The sequence below is a fragment of the Ustilago hordei genome (assembly GCF_900519145.1).
Source record: "Ustilago hordei strain Uho2 genome assembly, contig: UHO2_contig_03, whole genome shotgun sequence".
Taxonomy (NCBI): Eukaryota; Fungi; Basidiomycota; class Ustilaginomycetes; order Ustilaginales; family Ustilaginaceae; genus Ustilago; species Ustilago hordei.
Window position 1 is genome coordinate 202,591 of NW_024545288.1, and position 19,473 is coordinate 222,063.

Genomic DNA, 19,473 nt, shown 5'->3' on the forward strand with positions numbered 1-19,473 from the left:
CCTAACCCCTGCCGAGGGTGAAGTGAAAGATGGGTTCCAGCGGTGCCCACAGCCTTGACCGCGGTGGTTGCGGCGTCTACAGTGCTGGCTCCTGCTGCGTGATCGTCGCTAGATGATAGTGCAGCTATTTTCGACGTTGAGGTTGAGCAACAAGAAGAAAAAAAAAAAGGAGAGTCGCAGATCACTGATGTGGAGAAAGAACAAGGGCCGAGTTCCGCGTCTCAGTGATTGCTGACATAATCCAACTTCAACATCACTCTTCTCAACGACTGTTGACTCATCCTCAACATCAACCCACACTCACACACAACATCAAGAATGAAAAGTAGAATCAATGCGATTGAACCAAGACTGCTTGGCTGAGAATTATGATTGAGCAGGAATACAAATGTGCTATGGCAAGATACAATGCTAAAAGTTTGTGATGTTTGCTTGTGACTTTAAACTCCCTTCGAAGGAAGCGGAGAGAGTCGGTTGTTCTGCAAGAACTTGAGCGGGTTGAAACCCTTCGATGTGCGCCTGATCCCTGCCATGTCACTTGCACCATCGCGCTGCTGTTCAGCAATAGTGGTGAGATGAGTATCCGAGGCTCTTCTGAAGCCTTCCGAAAGCTTGGGAATCTGACGGGTAACAGGTTCGCTGCTGGTGCGTAAAGGCTTGTGTGCTTCCTTGTGCGTTTCGAACTCCGTGCCAGGAGAAGTGCTGGTGTCGCTGACGAACGACGACTGTCTCTGAATCTGGAAGCTTTGAGTAGAAGCCACAGCTTCGGCATTGACGCGCTCGACTCCATTCGAAGCCACCGAAGCACGAAGCCAGTTTCGTGGATAGTTCAGCATCGTTCTCGACCTGCGCAATGTACCGAAGCCGGTCTTGCGTGGCGACTCTGTACCGCCGCCACAGACGGCGGACGCAGCCTCAGTGAGCGGCGTCGCAAGCCCAGCGCTCGTCGCTAACTGCCTGTCCCTTTGCACCGATCCACCAAGCGCCTTAGCTGCATCGCTCTGCGCCCGCTTGTGGCTGAGGGAAGCCAACGAATTGTTCGTAAACACCCGACGAAGCGAGTCAGTCACCGAAGAGATCGAGTTGGTGCGAGATCGACTGCCAGGTAGACCCTTCTGTTGTTGTGGGTACAGCTCCTCCACCGCAGGTCGGCTTGCGTTGCTGTCCAGAACTCCACCATGCGGCAGGTTCACGTTGCTAGCATGAGGCGATGGCGCCGCAGAGGACAAAGCCGAACCGGTCCCAAACTCAGACACCGGGTCACTGTCACCCAGACCAGCTTGAGCCGACCTCGTTCGCGTCCTCCTGCCAAACGTCATGGTCAACGAGTCCTTCATACCATACAGGCTTGTGCGCGATCGTGTGGGTCCAGAAGACATTTGAGTCCGCAAGTTCGAAGTCGAGGTAGCGGCCGAGTTGTACCCAGACATCGGAGAAGATGTGTTCGAGTATGATCCTGCCTCCTGTCCCAACGAAATGGGTCGCGTGGTCGGGCTGAGAGGCGCGACGCTCAAGCTTCCAAACTCGTGCATAGGGAGATCGCGGCTGGCGGTGACGGGCGAAGTAGGCGTCGAAGCAGACCCTGGACCCCAGATAGGGCTGCCGAGCTCGGTGTTGACATTGAGTCCCTGGGGCGCAAAGATGCTGGCTGGTCGCACCCTGTTGGCTTTCTTGAGGAGAGACGACTTCCAGCCCTCGCGGTCGTCAAGTTGCACCCTCGTGGACGAACGCGATCGCGAGCTCGGTTGCACGAATGTTGCGGTGAAGACCAAGTTGTTGGGATCCTCGTTCGCATCAGCGTTCTCGAGCAATCCTGCGCAGCTCTTGCGACGCTGAATCTTGACAGTTGAGGTCTCCTTAGCTGAAAGACGGCTGAGACCAAGCGACGAGCCAACAGCGGATCCGATACCGGATCCGGAGGCCGCGTACAAGGTCGAGAGAGCACCTCCATCGCGTGCGATACGAGCAGATATGACCGAGTCCGAGAGAATCATACCGCGATCCACAATCGCTCTTGAGTTGGACGAGGCATGTCGCAGCAAGATCTCTGTCGGCATCCAGGGACCCGAAGACGAGCGCTGACTCTTCTGGTTTGAGCTGGTTGCCTGAGCTGCACCAGCCGCATGCATGGCAAGAAACTGCATCAATGGGTCAACAGTGCCAGACTTGGCAGCGTCAAAGTAGCCTTGGAATTCTGAAGGTCGGCTCGCGTTAGGAGTCGGTGCCTCGGACGCCTCGAGAGACTCACCATCCAGGGCATCGCCAAAGAGCAGACTGCAAGGGAAAGCAGCCTCCGAACCAGGAGGCAAGAAAGTTGCCCTCGAGATGGCGAGCGAGAGCATATCAATCCAGAGCTGCCTCTCCTTGGCGTTGCTAGCAGCAAGCTCAAAGTGGTGATCCTTGACGGAAAGACGGAAAGAGTGAGGAATGAGGTTCCTCTCTTCCTCCACATTCGATAGACGGGCAGCCCAGAGCGGGAACCAGTGTCGACACTCATAGGTCGAGTTCTTGCGCACCTTGACCATGAGCAAGAAGCTGTGGTAGATGAGCAGACCAAAGTATTTGAAGCGCAATGGAGCCACGAGAGGGTTAAGCACACGGTGGTGGTGCAAAACATCCAGTGTGCCAGACAGCTGGCAATCTCCAAGCGACTTGAGGAAGCCCATAGTCATGCCTTGCTGCGGCTCGATACGGGAAGAGATGAGATCGGCACGAAGCTCCGACTCGCGTCGCTTGCCTGCCTCGTCGACCTGATCGGCGACCTCACGCATGAGCGAGATGGCCAGTGCGAGTTCTTCGACCGAGTCACCAGTGGCTGAGCTGTGTTTCTGCAGTGTCTGCAGAACAAGAGGGTATAAGCAGAGTCGCTGGATAGGCTTGATGAGAAAGTCGCGGAAGAGGAGGCGAGACGAGTTCTGTCGCATCGTGCTGGGACCGAGGTAAGGTGTGGTTGAAGCGCTGGCAGGGTTCGAGTTGGTGCCTGCAGTCAGGGTCGAGGTGGAAGTCGAAGCGATAGTGGGAGGACTTGAAGGCATTACGGGTGTAAAGTAGGAAGCAGGGCTGTTGCCCCACACGCTAGGGGTATTGGCACCCGAGGCCGGTCGAGAGCTGCCCTTCTGCGCCAATCTGGTCAACTTGAGAACATCAGCGCAGTGCCTCTCGAAAGCATCCCAATCAGCGTGTCGCTTCTCGGCTTCACGAATCAAGGCCAAGGCTTCGCCGTGACGAGAGCAGAAAGCCTTGTAGCTCTGCAGTGAAGGCATCATCTGGTTGAAGAGGTTGGCAACGCGAACAACAGCTTCGTCAGCCTGCGGGCTCAACGCCTTCTCGAGCTCGGTCTGCTGGTCATCGACCTGTCCGCTCTGTCCAGCCTTTCGCAATCCAAGGTCGATGAGGATGCCGACGAGCTTAGCAGACAGCTTCTGATGCGTTCTCAGCAGGTCCTCCGAGTTCCTCATGACCAAAGCCTGACGAGCTGGCTGATCGTTGAAGAAGGGCATCATGCAAAGGTTATCGAAGAAGACCAGGACGAGGGTTGCAAGGTCATCGGCATAGTTGCGTTCCGTGTCGATAAGCTCGAGGAGTGCCGCATAGCGACGAACTTTTGCGGTAGCGTATTTGGCCTCGGCAACGCTTGCATCCGCTGCGTCCGAGTAGTCAAGAAGACCGTTGTCGAGCTGCAAGTTCAAAGAGCCTGGAGATGCTTGACTTGGCGGGAGACTCGGGTCGTAGCCAGTTACTTCCACTCGGAGGGTATCCGCCGATTGCTCGCCAACATGCGACTTGTAGTTGTTTTCGAATTCAGTGCCTGATGGAACAGAGCTGATGGCGGTGTCCAGACTGCCTGCGTGGCTAGAGCCTGTAGTTGATGTGGAGGGAGTGCGGCTAATGTCGGTTTGAGCAGCTGTTGTTTCAGTGCCATCACCGCCATCATCACCGCCATCATCACCGCCATCATCACCGCCAAGGCTGCTGCTTGCACTGTCTTGCTCTTGCAAGGCTGGAGCGGTAAGTGATCGCGATCCAGCTTCGGGAATGTGGCTGGTGGAAGTGGCAGTGAGCGCCGCCTGGATAGCCTCTTCGCTAGTAGAGCTGCTGCTCAGCATGGCAGGTTCTGGTGAGCGTGTTGACAAATCTCTTGGCACCATGTCAGGTGAGCTGCGTGCGGTCTGATAATCGGAGCTTGCTGACCTTAATCGGTGCATTGGCGATGCTTTCAAGTTGGATGCAGGTGCTTCTGAGCTTTCAGCCTGATGGAGCGCGGAAGCCTCTTCTGCATCGGTCAGCACTTGCACCAGAGGACCAGTGACGTTGCGAGAGACTGCAGATTGCACTTGTAGCGCAAGACCGGCCATGTGAGCAGGCACGGTGGATGGCGAGGATTGCAAGCTATCGCGAGATGAGCGTTCGAAAGGTGGCCTGTTGCGAATATGTGGGCAAGCGTGGTGATCCGGTGATGTGGCTCTTGGTGTCGAAACTGCGGGTGATGCGATTGGTGAAGATCCGCTGGACCTGCTTGGCCGCTCGTCAGCTGAGCTGCGGGAGGAACAAGACAAACCGACTGAAGTTGAGATTTTCTCCACTTTCGGAAGACGTGAGCAAGAAGCGCTCGGTTCCGAAGAGCTTGACGCTTGCCCGGCATCGTAGTGCGGGCCAGCTGTGCTTGCTGTGTCTCGAGGCATATGGCGGTGTGCGCTAGGGGCGTATTTGATGGTGGTGGATGGCAGAAGAGTAGCTCTTGCACCTATCGGATCAAGCCGTCGGGAGGAAACAAGATTCTTGCAAGTTTGCGCAGTGCTTGTAGCGCCAAGAGAACTCAGCCGGATGCGCAAGCGTTTGGCTTTGTTCTCTCTGCTAGCTAAGCTCCACGAGAAATAGAGTTTGGCGGGTGGGAAGGATTCGCTCAATCCCTTGGGCGATTCAAGGCGGCGGCAAAGGGAGAGCCGCTCTTCCGCACAGGCACCGAGGTCGCAAGGCGTAGTAAAAACAGTGACGCACGAAAAGAGCGTTTTTAGGTCGAGAGAGCCATGTCACCCAGAATTGGCGCTGAGAGTGTGATGGTAGGCCTCGATGCTGCTGGCTCGAGGCTTGAGCCCAGCAAGGGAGGAAGCACTCCGGTATGTCTGCTGCCCTTGAAGAGGGAGCAAGGCTGTGGGTATGAGACCAGAGTCGGCAGTTGCGAGCCTAGATTGTAATCCTGACCGTCGAATGTGCCGATCAAGTAGCTCAAGGACAGCGAACGGATCGGTAGAGCAGTCGGAAGTGCTGGCTGAACCTCTCCAGCACTGCCTGACGCAAGGACTGGTCTGCTAGATGGGTTTTGGAGTGCGCCGTTGATATGGTCGAGAGACGAAGCGCAGTGATGCTACAGACGCTATAGCGAGTCGAAGCAGGGTAAAGGTGCTCAAGGTGATGATGATGGCTGAGCAGATGAAAGGGCTGATGGCATCAAGGTGAGCAAGGGATGGAGGCAATGCCAGTAGCGAACCAAAGTCAGGCTAAGTAAGCGTCAGGGTTGGAGCAGCAGCAGAAAAGCATCCGGAACTCCCGAGTCGAGCTGTGCGGTTGGTGCAGTGAGTGCAGCTGCCAAAAGAGCAAAGAACGTTGACCTATCTAATACGGCCATCCGAGAACGAACCTGTCCTTTTGTCGATCTGAACCAGAAAGAGAGGACAAGGGACAGGCACAACAACAAGGGCGAAGATGCCGCCGACCGAGCGATGACAGGCAGGCAGACAAGCAATCGAGGATGAGAGGATGAGAGGATGAGAGGAGGAGCGAGACCCAGAGTTTGGTTGGTGTTGAAATTGTGTAGCATGCCTGCCTGACTGCCTGACTGCCTGACTTGCTTCTTTCTCTTGTTCACGGTCATGGCTTGTTGCAGTGGAAATCAGCAACATCAGCATCAGAAGCAGCATGTCGACAGACCCAGGTCCAGGAAAAAAGAAAAGAAAAAAAAGACCAAAAAATAAATAAATAAATAAATGGTGAAACAAAAAGGGATAAAAAGAAACACCGCTGACCTGCCCAGATCCTCTCTACCTCAGATGCAGGGAAACAGCTCGGCATTCCGGCTAGACTTTCCCGCAGGCTTAGTGTTAGAAAAGCATGCAAAACGGAATTCCGATCTCTAGTCTACGTCTTGGCCATCTAATGCTATGCAATCACAATCCTGTTCCAGTTTCTGATTGCTTCTCTGCTGCTCTCAATGTTTCCATAAAACCTCGCTCATCAAGTTGAGCGGGATGCTGACGAGGAAAGTTCATCGGCTTTCCCGTTACTGTAACACTTTGGCGCCTTTTCTCACGGTCAGATGAGTTTGGTCAGTCATCTTTCTGGTCAACACAAAGGCTGACAACAGAGCGGATATTCCGACAAGTGATAAAAGAGAAAAAGGCAGCTGCTGACTCTTCGGGATTGCCGACATCGTCTTCACTAGTCGCTTTGATCTTGACAGGCATGAGGTGCCGTGTGAGAAATAAGCGGCACCGCTGACCTGATTAGAGAGCTTGACCGCGAGGTCGCCTGCCAGACAAGGATATCATCGTTTAGACGAATGGGCGACGCCAGGAAGTGGAGTCGCAGTCCAACAAGTCCTGCCTGTTGTCTACTCTATTGCGAGAGGAGCGGGACGACGGCGAATGCCCACCTTCTGACTTGTTCTTGGCCAAGGGCCTTGGCTTGTTCATGGCTGGGATAGGCGAGATCTGAACTCAGAAAAACGCAGCAATGCGGCAAAAGGAGGCAAAATATCGCAATCTTTGTAGAGTTGCTGTGCCCACCCTGAGACCCCTTCTTCAACTCCTGAGTAGAAATCACGCCCAGAGTTGGAACCTCGCTGAACCCGCTTGCTTGTTCGCGTCCACAATGACAGCAGCGCGTGTTTCTCTCTCTTTCCTCTCCTCTCCATGTCGAAATAAATAAATAAATAAATAAATAGAAACCATCGATACGGGCGGGCATCACGATCTAGAAACCATTTCGTGGGTCTTCAGCGAACCACACAAGGCCTAGGAAAGCCAAGAGCGGCATCACAACTATATACCGTATGAAAGGCAATCGAGCCCTCGCGCGCTTCTCTACCTTTGACCGCATGGTATCGCCCATCAACAGTAGTCGTCTTTGCTACAAGAGTGAGTGGCCGACCTTTAGAGTATTTGTCAGCTGATCAACGTCTTGGCTACTGATGTATTCGATGACGCTTTCTCACAAAAGCGAATGAAATGTGGTGTCGCATTCCAAAGTGTAGCGGTGGCAACAGAGAGGGGGAGAGAGAGAGAGAGAGAGCTCCATCTTCTGGGTGAGAAGAAGCGGTGGTCAACGATTGGCTGGCACTTTTGTTTGCCCTTTGATGATAACACGGCTGCTTCTGTTGAATTTTTACCAGTAAATCCGCAAGTCCGGCAGAAAGTGACTCTGGATGATCTGCAAGATTCTGCGTTTTGACAAGCAAGAGCAGTTCAGCCCCCTTCTAAGAAATCACTGCCGTAAAGCCACACAAGAGAGAGGCATTACCCTCGCTCTTTCTCTCTCTCTCTCTCTCTCTCTCTCTCTCTCTCTGTAAAGCAGCCAGAGTATCACAGTATCAGAGCAGAGAAACGAGAGAGGGGGGTTTGATTACCGAGTTGCACGATCTCGCTTAGTGATCAACAGGGTCAAATGGAAGGAGAGCTCTTTCAGAGACAAGGCGGAAGCAGTACATCATTAGCAGTAGCAGTAGCAACAGCGGCCATTCAACGGACGGGAGCTGCTGTTGGTGAGATGAGATGATGCCACGCTGCAGCGCGAAATTTTGAGCTGTATAAATGCGCGACCTAACACTTTTTGTTTTGAATTTCCTTCCTGAATCGTCTCACGTCGGCCTCGATATCAAAAGCAAGGGTCCAAGATCGGATAAAAACAGTTCTCTATTGCCGCCTTGAACCTTTTGACATGCAAGACTAACAGAACCACTCTTCATACACTCGCTGGACCTTATGCAGATGCTCAGCTGGACGGCGACCACATCTCGTATCTCGCTCCTCTGTGCTCGAATGGTCTTGAGGGTAGCAAACCATGACCGGAGCTCTCAAAACCGCAACTGAAAAACTTGCTCATAAGAGAAAAGCGTCAGGTGCTCTTCTTTCCTATCTTTGCCCGCTCAGAGTGCTTTTTCCTAACACCGTCCTATCTCGAGTGGCGTTCGAATCTCGAAGCAAGCCAACTTGTTACACCCAGATCTTGAATGAAAGACGCCCCTACCCGTCGGGAAGAGTCCTGATGCCAAATGCCAAGGCCCGCGCGTCAAATGAACATATGTTTTCGGCTTCCGCTTCTTGATGAGTGCTTCCCGCCATTACCCACGCTCTCTGTCTAGCGACATTGAGAGGTGGCCTTTGGCTGATTGAGGACGATGACAAGAAAGGTCGCACGAACAGGAGCGGGGGCGAATGGACCCTGCAGCAGCTGCGGAAGGGCGTTGGGTCGAGCGCGAGGGCGGCGGATTGACCGCTTACTCCTCAGCCTTTGCTTCTTGCCAGAACGCATCAAAGGCTCGAGTCGAGATCCCAACCCTACATCCCTCCGCACCAAGCTTATCCCTGAACCTAGCCTTAAGCTCAATTCCGAACAGAAGCCAAACGAAATGGTTGCAGAGGCTCAAGCTCAAGACTGCAGGAGAAGCAGTCTAAAACAAGACATTGCATCGCCCCTCGCATTTCCGACATCTTCTGCAACTCACCGACCTTACCTCCTGATTGAGCTAGCAGCTACAAGCTCAAACACCATGAAACACTCTAAGTTCGGAGCTCTTGAAAGGCGCACAAGTGTGAGCCTAAAACAGTGCCTCTCAAGCTGGGAGCCAAGTCGTTTTGTCCTTCTGAACGCGCCCAAAGCCTAGATGAGCTTAGTTGAGCTGTCATGAGCTGTCAAAAGTCGCGTTTCGCAAAAGCAGGCCTCGTGTGTTGGGGCTCATCCCACCTCTGACAAGGTGAGCTGTTGCTGCAATCGTATCTCAGGTTGAGCTCTTGTCGTTGCATACCACACACCCGAGCTGAATGGGCTCGACTCGATAGACTCTCTGTGAACGAGTGAAACCAGATGGATGAGGACGGGTGAAGGGGGTTGAGATTGAACCAGTAGATGAGGTGCAAAGTTTAAGAATCTGAGGGGGGGAAAAAAGCAGGGCAAGGTCTTGATGACGACAGGATCAGGGGCGACAAGAAACTTTGACTGATATCTGGCGATAAACTAGTCACTAGAGGCATCGGATTAAGCCTCATATCCCTCCGGCTGGGACTCACCACCAACACGATCGAAGTTAGCCTCAAACACGAGATCCTTGCCTATCACCGTACCCACCTCACTGGTGATCGTCTGACCCTGCCAATCCGTTACCCTGAACAACACTGCAGTGTGGTCCTTAACCGCCGAAGTCGCATCGCCGTCCCACATCCACCAAGAGTTATCCACATGCTTCGCCACACTCCAACCTTTACCGCTCACCTTCATCTCCATCCTTACCACAGCTTCATGGCTGCCTCGAACTTGAACTTGGAAGTAGCCAGCATTAGCACCGGGTCTCCAGTGAATCTCAAGGTTCTTACCACCGCTGCCGCTCTTCTGGAAAGCTTGTTTGCAGTTGACAAATTTCCAGTTGATCGGAAGCTTACTTCCATTCGCATGGCTAGTAACTGAGTTCCAAGCGTCGAGGTGCATGTCCAGACCAGAAAAGCATTGTTCGACACCAGGGCAAAGATCGCTGACGATAGCAACCGTCTTCTTGCCAGGGCGAAGTTTGCCCACTTTGGGAGTCTCGACAGTCCAAACCGCATCATTGCTAAAGAGCGAAGCTGAAGTAGAAGCAATTTCGACGCAGGTGCCACAGGCAAGACCGTCTTGGAAAAAGGTCTGATCCATGGCGACCGAAGGTAAGTTGGCATGCGGAAGGTCATCGAACATGCAGGCTCCTCCTTTCCAGAAGCCGGTTTCACTGCCAAAAGTGGTGCCGGGTCCGTGGTAGATGAATTCGGGAGAGAACTGGTGCGGCTTGAAGGTGCGAGTGGAGGAGAGGAAGGTGGAGCCTCTGATGCCTTTGCACTTGACATGGTTTCTAGTGACGCCGCCGGTCGAAGGTGTGATGTGGGGGGTGTTAGGGGTAGGAGTGGAGGCGTAGCCCGAGGGTGGGGTACCGTAACTTTCGGGGTTCTGACCTTCAGAGCCTTCAGTGCCGGTCTGACCAGGAAAACCAACATTGTCGTCGGTGCTGGAACTGCCGCCAGGGTTCGATCCACGGTTGGCACCCGCACCGGTATCACTGCTACCGTTACCGCCAGATTGACCACCAGTTGAATAATCTCCAGAAACAGAGTCTCGAGAAGGCTGTGGAGCAGCCGAGGAGCTACCATCCGTGAAAGGCTTAGTGCCATCGCCCTCGCCACCCAAAGAAGGCATGCCGGTGACGGGAGGCTTAGTGCCATCGTCCTTACCGCCCAAAGAAGGCACGCCCGTGACGGGAGGCTTAGTGCCATCGTCCTCACCTTCCAAAGAAGGCACGCCGGTGACGGGAGGTCCACCACTTCCCTTCAAGCCCTCGTCTGCAGCTTCCTGACCCTGATCCTTTTGCTTCTGCTTCTTCAATGCGCATTTGCCTTTCTTGTCCTTCTTCACTCCAGAGCTACCATCCGTGGAGGGCTGAGCGCCATCGCCCTCACCTTCCAAAGAAGGCACGCCCGTGACGGGAGGCTTAGTGCCATCGTCCCCACCTTCCAAAGAAGGCACGCCCGTAACGGGAGGCTTAGTGCCATCGTCCTTACCGCCCAAAGAAGGCACGCCGGTGACGGGAGGCTTAGTGCCATCGCCCTCACCTTCCAAAGAAGGCACGCCCGTGACGGGAGGCTTAGTGCCATCGTCCCCACCTTCCAAAGAAGGCACGCCCGTGACGGGAGGCTTAGTGCCATCGTCCTTACCGCCCAAAGAAGGCACGCCGGTGACGGGAGGCTTAGTGCCATCGTCCCCACCTTCCAAAGAAGGCACGCCGGTGACGGGAGGTCCACCACTTCCCTTCAAGCCCTCGTCTGCAACTTCCTGACCCTGATCCTTTTGCTTCTGCTTCTTCAATGCGCATTTGCCTTTCTTCTTGTCCTTCTTCACCGCAGAGTCATCTCCAGGACCAGCTGGAGCAAACAAAGGCTGAGGAGCAGGAGTCGTAGTGTCGCCTCCATCTCGCTTCTGATGAAGCTGGCAAGACCTGCGGTGGATATGGGCGGGAGCATGTCCATGCCTGTGACCATGTCCTCCGTGATGGTGTGAAGCTACAACACCGACGGCGGAAGCAGCGAGGAAATAAGCCAAAAGGGCGAGAGCTGGAGTCAGACGCATCTTGATCTGGAATGTATAATTGGGAGATCTGACCGTCAAGGCTCGATATGAACGAAAAAGTGTTAAGTAAATGAATGTGTGTGAGGGGCCGGCCCAAAGTTGAATGCAGAAAGAGATTGAAACGGATGAAGAGAAGAGGTAGATATGGGACCGGGGCTTGGATCGCGAGCAGGCTTTATATTGGTGCACATACTCATCCTCAGGCTCTCTGACAGCGAGTCGCAAGATTGAAAATCGTTAGGGAGCAAGAGCAAATCTTTTCAGCTTCATCTCGTTTACAAGGGTGGTGCCATTGCCTGCTGTCAACGACGCTATTGTCCCTCATTAAATGGAAAGCAACATGAGACCACCTCCATTCTGGCTGGTAAGATGTTGCCACCAATAGTGCAGCTCAGGCTGAGAATTGCAGATGAAGTCCTGCGCGCCGACCTATTGGTTGTGTGGTTCGATGGTCGTTGTCGCTCAGCGTTCACCCACCATCGTAGCTATGAAACAACTCATACGACAGATGAGCTCTGACGGACGTCGTCGGTCCGTTGCTTTAGTCTAGCTCTAACCATCCCGTACGAGATTCAAATATGTTGATGAATGGCGACCTCACCATCACATCCTGTTAAAGATCCGAGATCCGCAGAATTACCCAAGTGGAGGCAAAAACGCGCAGAGGCCACCGTGTTCCTTCTTGTTCCTTCTTCGTCTTTCGAGACCAACCCTTTCCACACCTTTTCCCTAACAGAACAACGCACAATGGACCTGAAAGTGGGACACCGCATCGCACTCGGTCCACACCGCGGGACAATCGGCTATCGAGGCGCGGTCCCACCATCGAGCGGCGAATGGCTGGGTGTGGAATGGGATGACCCCGCCCGCGGCAAGCATGACGGAATCAGCGCTGACGGAACTCGCTATTTCCATGTCCGAGTTGCTGGAAGCGGGTCGTTCATCCGGCCTACAGCGAGAAAGCTCTCCAGCGGCTGCTGCTTCCTCGAAGCTCTGCGGAACAAGTACCTCCCTCCAAGCACAGCGGTCGAAGTCAAGCAAAGAGATCAACAGCAGTACTCACGCAAGAACATCGCCGATATTGAAATCGAAGCGCCTAACCTCGACCGCATCGCTAAGAAAGCCGCAAGGCTTGACAGGCTGAAGGAAGTCGGTCTGGGTGGTTGGCAGCATAGCTCGATACCTGATGTAGATGTTGGTGCAGTGCATGATGGGGGGTACGAGGTGGCACGAGCGTTCGGTGCAGCGAAAGAATTTGAGGAGGGCTCGATACGAGGGACCTGTCCAAATATTCGATGGTTGGATCTGTCGCGGTCGCTTTTGCCAGAATGGGAGGAGGTTTCGTTGATAGCGGGGGAGCTGGAGCATCTCAGGACGCTCTTGCTGCACTTCAATCGACTCCAGTCACCTCCTGAGCCAATACCCAAGACTTGGCAGCAGAGACTCGGTCACATACAGGACTTGCGGCTGGATGGGACATTGATGCAGTGGGAAGAGGTTTTGAGGCTAGCACCTGCATTGGCGAGCCTGAAGCACTTGTCGCTTGGAAGCAACGAGATCAAAACCTTGCATCTAGCGAAAGCCTCAAGCCCTGTGCAAGGAGTGGTGCTACCATCACTGACTTCGCTCAGCCTAGAAGACAACCTCATCACCTCTTGGCCAGACCTGGTTGCTGCTCTTTCCCGCCTTCCAGCTCTGCAAAATCTGAACCTCAACCACAACCAGCTCGCCGACATTCCAGGCGCCCCTCCATCCGCATCTAAGCTACAGGCACTGACAGAACTGCACATGCGAGACAACCATCTCGAGTCCTGGTCTTCGCTCAAAAACATTTCCTCATGGCTTAGTCACTCGCAAGGGCTAGATGCGCTGCACATCTCAACCCTTCGGGATGAAGAAAGAACCTCCTCCATAGACGAAGCTCGAACTACAAAGCAAGTCGGCTTGATAGGAAATTACGAATACCGCGACTTGCGAGCCATCGCGATCGCGCGTCTACCCACCCTCAAAGTACTCGACAAGACCGAAATCACAGCCAAAGAACGCAAAGATGCCGAACTCTTCGTCTACACACGGTTCCGTGATGGCGACGCCTACATCATTGATGGTGGCTCTGCATCACAGGAGAACAAGCTTGACTTGTCAAACGAGGAAAAAGTGGCTCGTTTCCCACGCTACTTGGAACTAGCAAAGTTGTTCGATGGTGACGAAAGCCTTTCCGCAGCACCAAAGGCAAGAGAAGAGGAGAAGAAGAAGAGCAAGAACACTTTAAGGTCAAGGATGCTCTCGCTTAGCGTGATAGCTTCTGATACCGCTCCAGGTAAGCAGAGACCGTATTTGAAAAAGGAAGGAGAGGCAAAGGTTCAGATTTTGGCTTCAACGCCGTTGAGGTTGGCCAAGATCAAATTGGCGAATGCTGTGGGAGTTAAGCCAGCTCAGATTGCAGGAATATGGGCGCTGTTGAGAAGCTCAAGCGCTGACGAGGTGAAAGAGGATGAGCAAGGGATTGTGCTGGAGATTGACGACATGTCAAGAAGTCTGCATTGGTACGAGGTGAGCTCTGGAGATCGGCTTGTTCTTGTCATCGAGTCTTGAACACTTGACACAGACAACAAAAAGCCATCATTCATGAAAATATACCGCTTTGCCACATCACTAGAGCAACCGGACTCTACTACAAAATGAGAGTGATGACCCAAAGAGCACAAAGATCAAACCCAGAATAAGAGGAGAATGAAAGGGATCAAGCAGTTGAAACGCGCTAAGACTTCTTGCTGCTGCTGCTGCTGCTGCTGCTGCTGCTTTCGCCGACCGAGACCTGAATGAACGTCGGATTCTGAAGGCGAGCGAGTTCGATTTCTTTCTGAACGTTGCTGTTATAAGCAGGATCGTGATGAACGATCCAGTCAGCGTAGATGATCTTGTGCTCTTCTCCTTCACGTGGAGGTTTGGGAGCAAGTGAGCCGGGCCAGAGAAAGTACCATCGTCGGTGGAGCTTGGTGATGTAATTGTCGTTGTTGTCGCCGACGATGGCTCTGCGTAAAGGTCTGTTCTGGGTCTGTACAATGGTGGTGTGGAAGAGCGGTGTCGAGATTGTCAGAAAGACCAGCTAGGGGATATTGTGTGAGCAGGCAGAGGGAGAAAGACTTACAGCTTGGACCGCGGGCCGGAGGCAAGCTACAGCAAGGGCTGCTACGAGAAAAAGACGTCCAAGATAGTGCAACATCGTCCGTGTATAGTATGTCGACGAGCAAGAAAAGAGGGGAGTTGGAGATCGTTTGATCGAAAAGGATACACTTGATATTCTGACGGTGGATCTGAGACTCGCCGTGAACGAGACTTTTGGCGGGGCGGTAAACCAAGACCAGCTATCCTTTTAAGCAAATTGACTGCTGTGATGTGGGTGCCAACCTAGGGGTGCGGGAGCGGTAAGCTAACAGTCACTGTGTCACACCTCAATCAACCCCCCGACAGAAAGGTTGGAAAGAGAGGAATGAGCTTGTGGATGCGAGTCAGCAGATGAAGTCTCCCTCTCGAACAGTGGCGGAAGCCCACCGTCAGGGGAGGCAACGTGATCAAGGGTACAGGGGGCACAGTTTCGGTGAAGCAGGGACGGTTCCCACGGCCAAGTTTAACGATGACAACGATGCAGAGCACTCTGTTGACCTTCATGGAAGGCGCTGCCACCACCGAGCGAGTAACGCCACCTTTTGGAACATCGTTGCATGCATCATCGACAACTGGACGACGGTGTCTAGACTTTGCGACATGCGTAGAAATGCTGAAGACTATTGTGGTGTTCTGAGTTTGTTTCCGAAGCCAGGCCGGCGTCTGTCGGATTGCTGAGAAGTCATTGGATCTGTTCAAGCAGCTCAAGACGGCAGAGTAGATACCGTTGGGTGGGTGGAGACAGTCCTGCCTTCATCGCGATCAGACCTCTCCGGCGGGTCTACCCCACTTTGTTGATCGGGAAGACGATATGGCGCTGAGCCGCGTGCCAAATGGCTAGAAACCTTGCTCGCCAGATAACTGCTTGATGAGGTATCTGACAGCGATGTGGCGCTTGTTCCATTGCGCCTACCGTACCTGAGCATCATTTTGCTCCTTGGAAAAGGTTATGGCAACGACCGTGCGACGATGTGCGTTGAAGCCCGCGCACAAACAGGGCGACAGCAGGTAGTCCCTCGGCATCCGTATTGACCTTGTACGTGCACGACATGCAAGCTACAGTATCATCGGCAGTCCGATCGTGGGACAACGGACAAGTAAGCACGCCAGGACAGAGCTGTATCTTTCCAAGGTTGACTACATGTCCTCGTTTCATCTCGTACGTGGGACGCTGGGGCCTCTCCTGCGATAGCATAAGATCAGTTAGAAGCTAGAAATGTTTCGGTGGCGAATGAGTCGTAAGTCGAAGTCGATTTTGTCGGACATAGGCACGATCGGAGTAGTGGGCCGTCCCATGGTTCCGCAGGAGTACAACGCCCTTGCTGGAGGTTAGGCGAGGACTAACGACGAAGTCTCACTGGCAGGAGCGGAACGTCCAGTTATTCGAGGGTGGCTCTGTTGCTACTAAGGTCTGCCTTCTGCCTTGTCCGCCGTGCTACTGAAGTGGGTCGACTTCATCAATCTCCTGTGGCGCCACTCAGTCGATACATCGAACTGGATAGCTTTAGCCCACGCAGCTCGCAGCTTCACACCGGTGGAAGCTACCGTGTGGGTCTGATCCGGTATAAGTAGTGTCGTGAATCCGTTTGCTCTGAGCGAGCGAGACCTTCTGCACCCTTTGCTCCTCTTCCCACCTTGACCCACCACCAGAGATCGGCTCTCCTTTCGCTGTGCGATAACAAACTTGTCCCTCATTCTTTGAGCCTTACTGCCCATCCTCCATTCTTTGCCTTCATCCTTTTGCCTCCATCCTTTTGTCTCCATCCTTTTGCCTTCGTCTTTCGCTGGTCGAAGTTCTCATTCCACTCTGGCAAGAATATCCTTCTTTAGCTTCCATCGCTCTTTTAATTTCTCCGTCGACTAGGATCGACCCTTTTCGCCAGGGTCAGGCATCTAGGATCTCATCCATTCATCAACATGGAGCGACACGATGGGTCCGAGTACCTTCCGTACATCTTTGGCAGCGAGCCACACGGTAGCCAAGTCATTGCCTTGATGCGGTTTTCGCAGGAGGCGACCACGTGGAACCTCCCTCTCATGATCGCGCAGACCCTGCTGGTAGCCGAGATCATCCGGACCTATCCTGCTGAGATTCGTATGTTGATGCGGGTGTACCAGAGGAAGAAGCCAAACATGGCAGAGATCTTCTTTGTGCTGATCAAGTACCTCACGCTGATCGCTGTCATCTGCGACATTCTCGTGACCGAGACGTTAGCGGCCAAGTCAGACTTGGCGTGTCGATGGTGGGCGTGGACTTCATCGACCTTCTACTTCTTGTGCTCTACGCTTGTGTTCTGTGTGATCGGATGGCGAGCGCGCATCATCTTCCGAACACGCAAGCTGGCCACTTACTTGATTACAGCTGGTCTGGTCGGGCAGTTGGCTATCGCCATGTGGGCAAACACTCGTATCAGCAAGGCAGATGCGCTTTCGCCGGCGGGAACATGCGCACCCAGTGCTCAGGTTCATGGATCGCCCGATGACAACGAGTCGCTACACATCCACTTCTGGGGCTCCTCAACATTTTGGTTCCTTTTCTACAACACGATCTTCGACTTGGCCATCCTGATTGCGTGCTGCCTACGATTGAAGAAGACATCCAGTGGACCGAACGGACTGACACAAATCGCCAAAGTGCTCTTCATCAACAACGTGCACTACATAGTGGCTGTGGAAACATGCAACTTGCTCACAGTAGTGATGCTGATGGGTTGGGCATCCAAGTTGCCGCCTGTGCACAGCACTTCGATCGCTATTCAGATCGTCGTGGGCCTTCAGATGCTGATCGGAGAGCAAGAAGCAGTCTACAGTCCAAGCTGTTCGCGTGTGACCTATTCCACTGGTGGCTTCTCGTCAAACAATGGCTCGTACAGCAAACCACACCACAACGCTACTTCGAGCAATGCTTCCTTCTCTAGTCCCAACCATGCATTGTCGTACGTCAAGCGTCCCGGAACGGCCAACACGGGGACAGATGTTACTTCGAGCGAATACCGCGGCCGTAAGGGTACATTCTCTTCAATCAGTTCAGTGCCTGCATACGTCAAGAGCAGTCCCACGGACGAGCTGGCACCGCAGCTCCCTCCCAAATCCACTGTAAACATGAAGCAAGAGGTCCAAGTGTCGATCGACATGTCTCCGGTGCCACCTCAGTCAGGCGCCACAAACGTTGCTCCGGATGGTCCCTTCCAGTAGAGCGGCTATGGGACAAATGCTTGTCCTTGTCTCTTCCTTTTCTCTCCTTTCCTTTGCTGACCTGGCTTTCTTCCTCTTCTTCTTGTGCTTCTGTATGTTGTACTGCTTTCCTTCATTCTTTCCAGTGCAATGTAGACACTTTCATTCAAAGCGCCTTAGACGGCTGTTCAGTCGAGCTGAGATGGGAGTGAGGGCTGCCTGAGAGGGAAGGCATGCAGATTGGATTAGACGGTGCTATTATATGAGTAAACGAACATGGATGGTATGACCTCTAAATGCTGGCTAGTGAGGTCGAGATTACTCTTTGCTGTCGTTGCTGACTTGCTTGAGATGGTGTGACTCGGAGCGCTGTAATGATGCCTCGCTGGAAGTCAGAGCTTGGTGAATACTCTGCGATCCCCGTTCCTCGTCAGAGCCATGATCAGAGAGTGACATACTGGCTTGACGACGCATCTCGTCGGGTAAACCGGTGGGCCGTAAGGGAGGAGACTTTTGGACAGACCCGTAGAGGTCGTTCGGTGGAGGATAGTCGTACGGCTGATCTGCTTGCGGAGGCGACAAAGGTTGTGGAGACGGTCTCCTCCTCGAATCGTTCGAGCCTGAAGCATGTGGCTGAATGTGACGCTTCTTGTGATCATCAGCTTCGTCGTCGTTTGCCTCACCTATTGAATGTTTACGATCATTGCCATCGAGAGAGGGTCTGGACTCGGAGAAGCGATCTGAGCTATTGAAGAACTGCTCGTCATCAGGGTTCATCTTGCTATATGCCGAAGTGTATGGGTTATGTCTGAGAAGGGAATCGATGAGCCAGAACTGGAGAATGTTCATGGCGAGCGGGAACAAAGCCATGGAGAAAAGCACTTGGAAGTCCTTGTGACTGCCGAAGAGACCGAGAATCCATGATCCGACATCGTAGAGGAATGGGAAAACAGCGAGTATGACGAGAACGGCCATCTTCATGAGGAAGAGGACGAAGAGGTACGATCCGAGTTGCTTGAGCCAGTAGCGCACCCTTGGCCTGCCTCTTGGATAGGATGTATGAGATGCGCGCGACTGTTGTGACCAAGTTGTTGAAGATCCGGTTGCAGGCTCGGCAGTGGGAAGTGGTGGCGTATACTGTCCCGAAACGAAACCTTGCAGTCCAAGGCGTTGTGTAAGGAACCAGGTGACAAATTTGAGAGCAATGTAGATGAAGAAGACGCCTAGTGTAGTGTCGACGAGAATGTTGAGGAAATAGAGCGAGCAAGGATTCTCTCCTCCGCCACTTGCGACAAAGTCAGAAAGGATGATGTTGAGTATGTGCACGAAGAGCTGACCAAGAAGCTGCTTGGAGACGTCCAGTGCCCAGATCTTCCATTTGCGTTTTGGCTTTTCTCTTTGTCGCTTATATACGAGAGAAGCGATGACGAGGATGCCCATGATGGCCTGAACGAAAAGAGCGAAAGGACCCATAAGTTTGCAGTTGTCCGAGTCGACTTCGGGTGCTCCGATGATTGGTGTTGGCGTGGGAGTCAGCATCGGATCACCCGACACCGTCGCCGTTGGCGGCAGTGTACCCGGCAGTATGCCAGCTACACGCAACATGCCTGCGTCGGAGGCACTCATGGTTGTGGTGTGACCTCGTCGACTCCCTTGTTCTTTCGCAGCAGTTATGAGAGGGCGAAGGGTATGATCGTGATCAAGTTACAAGGCAAGAATCAACGCCAACAGCGGTCTGTGCAAGCAGTCAAAGCCAGGCTGAGTTCTAAAAAA

At 53.4% G+C, this 19,473-nt stretch overlaps 7 protein-coding genes across 7 annotated transcripts; 3 read left to right on the forward strand and 4 right to left on the reverse strand.

The window, feature by feature from the left end:
* Positions 1-440: 440 nt before the first annotated feature.
* On the reverse strand, positions 441-4,682 carry UHO2_01679 (uncharacterized protein; the record flags this gene model as incomplete). Its single annotated transcript, XM_041559116.1, has 1 exon — positions 441-4,682. The coding sequence occupies one exon, from the start codon at positions 4,680-4,682 to the stop codon at positions 441-443; it is 4,242 nt and encodes a 1,413-aa protein (XP_041415050.1).
* A 3,373-nt stretch (positions 4,683-8,055) lies between these two features.
* UHO2_01680 (uncharacterized protein) lies at positions 8,056-8,319 on the forward strand (the record flags this gene model as incomplete). The annotated part of the gene is made up of 1 exon (XM_041559117.1): positions 8,056-8,319. The coding sequence occupies one exon, from the start codon at positions 8,056-8,058 to the stop codon at positions 8,317-8,319; it is 264 nt and encodes an 87-aa protein (XP_041415051.1).
* A 930-nt stretch (positions 8,320-9,249) lies between these two features.
* On the reverse strand, positions 9,250-11,358 carry UHO2_01681 (uncharacterized protein; the record flags this gene model as incomplete). The annotated part of the gene is made up of 1 exon (XM_041559118.1): positions 9,250-11,358. The coding sequence occupies one exon, from the start codon at positions 11,356-11,358 to the stop codon at positions 9,250-9,252; it is 2,109 nt and encodes a 702-aa protein (XP_041415052.1).
* A 747-nt stretch (positions 11,359-12,105) lies between these two features.
* On the forward strand, positions 12,106-13,953 carry UHO2_01682 (uncharacterized protein; the record flags this gene model as incomplete). Its single annotated transcript, XM_041559119.1, has 1 exon — positions 12,106-13,953. One exon carries the CDS (start codon positions 12,106-12,108, stop codon positions 13,951-13,953), a length of 1,848 nt encoding a protein of 615 aa, XP_041415053.1.
* Positions 13,954-14,119: 166 nt separating this feature from the next.
* On the reverse strand, positions 14,120-14,584 carry UHO2_01683 (uncharacterized protein; the record flags this gene model as incomplete). Its single annotated transcript, XM_041559120.1, has 2 exons — positions 14,120-14,416; positions 14,519-14,584. 2 exons carry the CDS (start codon positions 14,582-14,584, stop codon positions 14,120-14,122), a joined length of 363 nt encoding a protein of 120 aa, XP_041415054.1.
* A 1,859-nt stretch (positions 14,585-16,443) lies between these two features.
* UHO2_01684 (uncharacterized protein) lies at positions 16,444-17,721 on the forward strand (the record flags this gene model as incomplete). Its single annotated transcript, XM_041559121.1, has 1 exon — positions 16,444-17,721. The coding sequence occupies one exon, from the start codon at positions 16,444-16,446 to the stop codon at positions 17,719-17,721; it is 1,278 nt and encodes a 425-aa protein (XP_041415055.1).
* Positions 17,722-18,018: 297 nt separating this feature from the next.
* Positions 18,019-19,326, reverse strand: UHO2_01685 (uncharacterized protein; the record flags this gene model as incomplete). The annotated part of the gene is made up of 1 exon (XM_041559122.1): positions 18,019-19,326. One exon carries the CDS (start codon positions 19,324-19,326, stop codon positions 18,019-18,021), a length of 1,308 nt encoding a protein of 435 aa, XP_041415056.1.
* Between the last annotated feature and the right edge of the window lie 147 nt (positions 19,327-19,473).